The sequence below is a fragment of the Galdieria sulphuraria genome (genome assembly GCF_000341285.1).
Source record: "Galdieria sulphuraria unplaced genomic scaffold scaf_37, whole genome shotgun sequence".
NCBI lineage: Eukaryota > Rhodophyta > Bangiophyceae > Galdieriales > Galdieriaceae > Galdieria > Galdieria sulphuraria.
The window spans coordinates 149,214-155,995 of NW_005178438.1; the positions used below are offsets into that span (position 1 = coordinate 149,214).

Genomic DNA, 6,782 nt, shown 5'->3' on the forward strand with positions numbered 1-6,782 from the left:
TACGGAAATACGATAAAGCAACCTTATCAGTTATTGTCAAATAAAAGTGAGTTGATTGTTTTCCGTCTTTTTTAAAGGCTCACAAGTGCCAAGGAGAATCAAAATGACGTGTCATGGCGCTATACCACAGCGAGATAAAAATGTGTCATTTAGATAAAGAAAGATATTGGACTGAACAAATAGAGTTGATGTACATAACGCTCTATTAAAGAAGCTTCTGTTAAGCCACAATATTCTCTTAAGAAAGTACGCCAAAAAAATGATGCAGCATCATTTCCTCCGCTTATCGTATCTTTTATTTGCATAAGATTCGTATCCATCTTGGAAGAAAACTTCGTTCTGGTTCTGTTCCCGTACCAGAAACTTGTCTTGTACCTTTGACCAATTTATTTCCTGAAATAACAATGTAAATACAGATCTCAAGAAGACTAAATCAGAATCTGTTGAAGCAATAGTATTCTTTGCAAAAATCCTTTCGAGTTGTTCATATGTCTTCCGTCCAAAAAGTTGTTTCAAACTGACGATGCTACCGGAAGGCTTTGCTCTATTCAATGAGTACCACTTCGCAAAACTACAACTGTGGTAAGATGAAATGGATGAAAGAGCAAGCTTTCTAACTACGTGGATGCGCTTAATAACAAGAAAAACTTTCAACCAGTGGCATTCAATGGGACGGTTTCCTACATTTTCGTTAACAACGCTTGTAGTAGCTTCAGCATTCAACCGCGGCCCATCTCAGGAAGGCTCTGGACCAGAAGCTGTCTAAAGTTCCAAGTACAAAAAGGAGCTTTTGTAGGACAAGTATAGTGACTATGAATAACTCTTGCGCGGTAGGAACTCATTGCCTTTCAACGGAAGCGAATCCACAACAAATGTTTCAGAGGTGTGCGGACATAATTAAGTTTTGTTCTTTGGCTGCGGTTACCTGGTGGCCCTTGTAGTCCTTTTGGTCTCAACTCCGTTGGAGCAAATATTTGCATACTTTTCTGGAGAGTGAAGAACCTATCGTGGTTGGGTCTTCTTAAGACTATAGGCATTCCATGCTGTGTGCATATCTACGGGGGGTAACAAGAGCGTCTTCAAAGTCACTCGAAATCTTTCCGTTGAGATTGGCAATATGAATAATAGATGTTGGTTATTGGATGACTATTTATGGAATGGTGAATATTGTGGTTCACTATTCGAACCATCATATTTCCAAGGCACGAATACAGAATGAGATACTGTTTTTACAGTCGTTCTTACCTTTACTGATATATTATGTCTGTTATTTCTTTATGTCTAACAGGAAGTCATTCTTTCCTTCTTGGAACAGAACAATAGCTTATGGTCCTGTTGCTGTATTCCGTGCAGGTTCTTTATATTCCATGTTTCAGGCCTTAAAGTACTGCTCTTTTCGTACTGTTGGAGCTGGTCGTTTTATTGCTCCTATACTAACTTCTCTCTACGAAGTGTTTGTTCTACAGTCCGTTCGTTGGAGTAGGATTCAGTTTCTTTACCTTGTGGGGACTTTTATGGGTGCTGTATTGTCGTTTGGAGATGTTGAGTTTTATGGTAATATCCTTTCTATTCCATGGATAACTATGAGTGTGGTTTGTACAGCTGGTGGAACTATCTACGCGAAGCATTTATTTGTTGCAGTGTAAAATTTGTCCGGCTCAAGCGAGCTTTTTGGAAAATTTGTATTGTAGTGTCTTCTTTCTTTTACAATCCTTTTGGTCGGTACCGTATGGGTGGAAACAACAGAGTTGGAAAGATTCCGTATCGTTGACTTGGATCACCAAAGCTACCTTTTTCATCTCTGTTTTCACTGGCTATCTTATCATTTTATCGATGCAGCATTTGCGTAAAGCACTCGGACCAACCAAGTTTCTGGTATTTGCTGGACTGATTAGGATAAATAGCCTGTTTCTTGTTTCTAAGTTACTCTTGAAGAGTCTTTCGTGGAGCGGTTTGGCAGGAGTGGGGTTGATTGTGGGGTGAAATACTTGATTCACCAAAATATAAAATACAGTCCATCAGGAAATTCTAAAGATGTTGCCATTTCGTCACCATAGTGGATCTTCGAAGCTTGCAGGTAGGAGTTTACAAGTCAACACCAAGAAACAGCTATAAGAAGTATGATAAAAGCACAAAATACCAAATGAATATTGAAATATGTAATAGTTCATTCCGACATTATTTATTTCTAGACGGAAGAATTTCTATCGTTATGACCATCGATAATTCATCATGATGATGTACTTTGAAGAACTTGCAGATTGATTAAAAATTCCGTTTATTTCTATGAAGAAAAATGAATTCTTTAGACTGTTATCATTTTTATTTTATTTACTTATGAAAGCATAGCATACAGTGAAATTATATTCGGCATTTTGTTTGGTAGTCGAGTTTCCCTATCTTTCAAATGTTATGTTGACAACATTGTTTACAACTGCAAAGTGTTTTCTGCAATTCGACATGTTCATTTCATTTAACTTTGCCTATTTGTGATTGTTTTTTGGGTTTTCGGTTAAGGAGTGTCTGTATAATCCTAGTAGAAAACGTCTACTCACATCACAAGTAGGGATAGGAAGGCTTTGTGAAAGAAGATGAAACGGAGAAGCATAGTTAAGTGAAATTTCACATCCGATTTGGACTGATCACCCCGCACACAATATGAGAACAAATCAAAACTAGTTGCAATAGAACTAAGATTTTTTGCAAAGCTAATTTCGGTCAAACTCAACTTTGTTGAAAGGCTTAAGCGTCGTTAGGGAGTTGACAGAACTTCCTTACAACGCTATCTTTCTCCTATCGCAGCATAAATATGGTATGAAGATAAATTCTATCTATACCAGTTATTATACCAATAGCTTTTTATATCTCTTTTAGTGGAATATTTTCTTTAATAAAACTCACTAAACATAAAAAGACTCCATATCTCCTGTGAAAGCATTTGTTCAAAATCGAGTAAAGCAGGTTAACATCTCCAATGTTCGATAATAGAATAATAGAAAATTTTGTATTTATCAGTTGCAACTACAACGAATGAAACATATTGAAAAAATGACAAAGCTCTCAAATACATTCATCGTTCGTTAGCGAGATATGACCTTATAGAAGATCTTATCTTCAACCTCAACGAAGGTTTATCTATACCCAAGTCCCTTAAAATTTCTTTGGTCACCGCTGGAAGCTCGTCCATATCAATATCTTCCACTTTCGGAAGACAATAAGCAACATCTTCTTCAGAAAGACCACAATATTCTCTTAGGAAAGTATTCCAATCAAATGACGAAGACAAAGAACTCGATGCTGCAACCCTTTGTTCCACTTGCATAGCACTTTGAAAACCTTCCGTTTGCATCCTATTCTCCTCATTTGTTCTCGGTCTTATATTTCGAGTCACTCTTGAAGTAACATTTGATTGCTCCGTTTCCAAAGATGAAACATATTCATTGGACATCGACTCAAAGAGAGTTTTACACCATACTGAAAAGTCTTTAGAAAACTCTCCTCGGTTTGCTTCCCCAATTTTCCTCAACGTTTCGACATTATCTCTTCCCAAATATACTTCAAGGTTCCTTTGAGAAACAATTACCAATTGCAGACATGATCGACTACTTTCATTCAAAGTTGATCCCGAAGAATGTTGAGTCACAAAACCACTTGCATCTTCAACAATATTATGTTCTTCGGTAGAGAAACCTACAGATTGATCATAACTAGTACATACTACCACAAACTGAAAACGAAGTTGAACAGATGAAAAAGATTCGTCATTCAAAACGGAAACAACTCCCTTAAAAAATTTTTTGGCTTCTTCCTCAATATTTGTTTTCGAAAATTCAGTTTTGTGATAAAATTTGAATGAAAATCCAACAACATAACGTGTTTGTCCATTATGGAATACAACATATGCATCAGGACCACTAGAATTGCCATCCTTTGGAACAAAAATACCACAACGTTGTAAATAATCTCTATAATGACCAGAAAATGAACGAGAGACATTTCTCAAGATGGGTATATCATAAGATTTTGTTGATTCCATAGAATAAGAAACATTGTCCTGTTCAATAAAAGAACCCTGGAAAATTCCTGGAATAGCAGAATGTACAATAGGCGAGGAATTAGAATGAAGAAAAGTTAATAAGCGAAAGCGAAAGATCTTCATAAATACAAATTCAAAGAAGACTCCTTTTGCTGTTGAAGTGTCGGGAATATAACTAAACGGAGATAAAGGAAAAAGTTCAGTAGCCTCACGGAAAAATTTATAGTTGCTATGAGCTCGCAATATAAATTCACAACAACCAATCTTGAATTCCTCGCCCAAAACTTCAGAGTAAAACCCAAAAGTTGCAACCAAATCCATCAAATAAGTTCTCGTTCCACATAGAGTAATTGCAAAGTTGATTGGAAAAACTGTCCCGAGCTGATAATTGAAAAGAACAAATTGATATCGAAGAAGGGTTGCAGAATCTAATATCTCCGGAACAATAAACGTTGTTGTCTTTCGTACTACAGAGTGAAAAATATCATCTAACACACTTTCCATATTGTCATCGTTGATAACAGGTTGCGACAAGTCTGCAGCTTTCTCTGCTAGGGCTACTAAAGTATTCTTTAAAATCAACGGAATACCTCCTGTCTTCTTTTTTAATAATTCTGCGAATCGATGTTGCAAGCCATCTGAGGGCAATAACCAGTCCTTCAAGGTCTTTCCACTATAAATTGCCAGCTCAAGATATTCATTAATATCGTTGAGGTTAAAAGGATTCAATCGCAACATATCGAGGCTCATGCTACTGGAGCGAGCATCAGACATGCGGGCTGAGATTTGAGATGTCCTGCCTGCCAAATAGACGATTACCTTCCCTGTCATCAACAAATCACGCAAAAAGCGGAAAAAATTCCGGAAAGGTACATATTCTGCATCGGGCTCGATAAATTGTTTCATGGTAAGTTCACTATAGTATGTGGTGAGGTAACTCAGGTGGCTAAGTTCGTCTATCATCAAAAATAAATATTGTTTCTGAAATTGTTCGAGAAGCCAATTAATAGCTCCTACAATATCAAAATTCTTTACCGTCCTTTCAGCTATCTGAAGAGCGTCCGCATCTTTACCATTTTGTCGGTAAGCGTTCAAAACAATATTATACATCAAAGCCTCTAGAAAACTTGGAAAAGGAGCATCAGAAAAGCTCTCTCCTAGTTCTAAGACAACTGACAAAGTGTTTTCCGCAAAGTGTTTCCAAGAAAAAATCTTCAATTCAACTTTTCCCGATGAGCTCTTGTTGAAAACCTCCGTCTTCGTCTGCTCTTCTTCTTCGTCGGCGAATTTTTTTAAAAACTCTAAAAAATTTTCACCAACAAAACTCTTGCCAGCCCCAAAGATGTGAGGGGAGAAACAAGCTGAAGGGCGTATGTTCAAGTTTCCCTCAACTGGAGAAAACTGGTGGAAATAAGTTCGAAGAATAGAGTAAATATCTTCTTTTCTATCTATTAACGGTACTTTTGTCATTCCAGGCAAACTTATGCGTATCTCTTGACTAGCCATTTTCCACGCCGCCGCAATCCAAAATCAATGAATGAGTGATGATGAGAAAAGGGTGATGAAAGCGATGACCTAAAAGCTTTCAAAGGAGCCGAGAACAAAACACTTGGAGGAGGACAAAGGAGTTGGAAAGAGTGTATGTTTTATTGTTCGAGCGGTTGCTTTATTTGGTGATTGGTAGAACTGATCTCGTTGACACTTCTAGACGTACAATGACAATGGAGAGAAAGCAGGAATATTTTCTTTCTTGTCATAACTAGAAACTTTCTTTTATTATATACAGGAAATAGGTTTCTATGAGTTTTTGTGGTGAATTAGATTGACTAATATTCTTTCGACGTCTTTTATACTGTAAGGGAGTTGTTCTACTATCTTCCATACCATCCTACAAGTAAAACTCCTATATACATGTCGAATAAGATACAAACCTTTTGTAAGTTTCAGACGAAAGATAGTGGGAAACAGAGAATTGCAATGAATGGGAAGTCTGTTTATGTGCAACCGTTCGTAGCAGAGTTTATAAATACAAAAATATCTAATTGAATTTGGAGAAGAGTATGATGAAGATTGTCATACTGACTTATCATTAAATACAAGCCATTATTGATGTAATAGCTACACAAGTTGTCTATCCTTTGTTCGATTTTAAAAAGTTGTGAATATGTCTTATATAAGGACATCAATTAAGGCTTCAAATGTAGTCACTATAATCGTTCATTTTCTGCACATCGATGCTGAAAAAAGAGCAAAAGATTGAGCCAAAAAATTGTTTTGCTAAAGAAGAAGCCTTTTATACTTGAGTCAAGGTCGAGTAGTGTACCAACTTGAAAGCTTCAGCAATTCTCCAACTGAAAGCCACTCCATATTGAAGAACTTTTACCCAACATGACTCTTGGCTGAAAGACGTTGTAGTTCCTAAGTTATCGGTCAAGTGATTGTTGTGGAATGACAATACTTCAAGATTGGATATGGTTTCCTTTGACTAATTAGAAACAATTCTGTTCCACTCTCAAAGTTGTCCTTTGCAATGCAATATAAATAGAACTCCTCTGTAAATAGTGACTTTCTGAAATAGAAACTTTTTTTCTCTGTTTGTCACATGGATAGATTCATTTAAGATGCTCTTGTTCTATTAATAGTCAAACGAAATTTTTTATATCGAATATCATCTTTGCAACCGGGTTACTTTCCCTATCTAAGAGTCGGTGAGTTTTCAGTCTAATTCACTAAAACAGAGTTAACG

The 6,782-nt window shown here is 36.6% G+C and overlaps 3 protein-coding genes across 4 annotated transcripts; 1 reads left to right on the forward strand and 2 right to left on the reverse strand.

The window, feature by feature from the left end:
- Positions 1–279: 279 nt before the first annotated feature.
- Gasu_42150 (uncharacterized protein) lies at positions 280–997 on the reverse strand. The gene is made up of 2 exons (XM_005704840.1): positions 894–997; positions 280–845 (listed from the first exon to the last, which is right to left on the reverse strand). The coding sequence occupies exons 1-2, from the start codon at positions 978–980 to the stop codon at positions 720–722; spliced, it is 213 nt and encodes a 70-aa protein (XP_005704897.1). The 5' UTR covers positions 981–997; the 3' UTR covers positions 280–719.
- Positions 998–1,037: 40 nt separating this feature from the next.
- Gasu_42160 (uncharacterized protein) lies at positions 1,038–2,285 on the forward strand. Its single transcript, XM_005704841.1, has one exon. The coding sequence runs from the start codon at positions 1,143–1,145 to the stop codon at positions 1,644–1,646; it is 504 nt and encodes a 167-aa protein (XP_005704898.1). The 5' UTR covers positions 1,038–1,142; the 3' UTR covers positions 1,647–2,285.
- A 117-nt stretch (positions 2,286–2,402) lies between these two features.
- Gasu_42170 (archaeal ATPase) lies at positions 2,403–5,577 on the reverse strand. Of its 2 annotated transcripts, none has more exons than XM_005704843.1 (1): positions 2,403–5,577. In XM_005704843.1, the coding sequence occupies exon 1, from the start codon at positions 5,540–5,542 to the stop codon at positions 3,071–3,073; it is 2,472 nt and encodes an 823-aa protein (XP_005704900.1). In that variant the 5' UTR covers positions 5,543–5,577; the 3' UTR covers positions 2,403–3,070. The 2 variants fall into 2 exon arrangements, with proteins under 2 accessions (XP_005704900.1, XP_005704899.1); XM_005704842.1 differs by having other exon boundaries at positions 2,454–5,577.
- Positions 5,578–6,782: the final 1,205 nt, after the last annotated feature.

Bases quoted from the DNA above. Each gene is read 5' to 3' on its own strand.
- Gasu_42150 (XM_005704840.1), bottom strand. From the start codon at position 980: ATGCAAATATTTGCTCCAACGGAGTTGAGACCAAAAGGACTACAAGGG. The intron at 846-893 runs GTCCGCACACCT...TTCCGTTGAAAG, and splicing joins AAAGAACAAAACTTAATTAT to GCAATGAGTTCCTACCGCGC.
- Gasu_42170 (XM_005704843.1), bottom strand. From the start codon at position 5,542: ATGGCTAGTCAAGAGATACGCATAAGTTTGCCTGGAATGACAAAAGTA.
- Gasu_42160 (XM_005704841.1), top strand. From the start codon at position 1,143: ATGACTATTTATGGAATGGTGAATATTGTGGTTCACTATTCGAACCAT.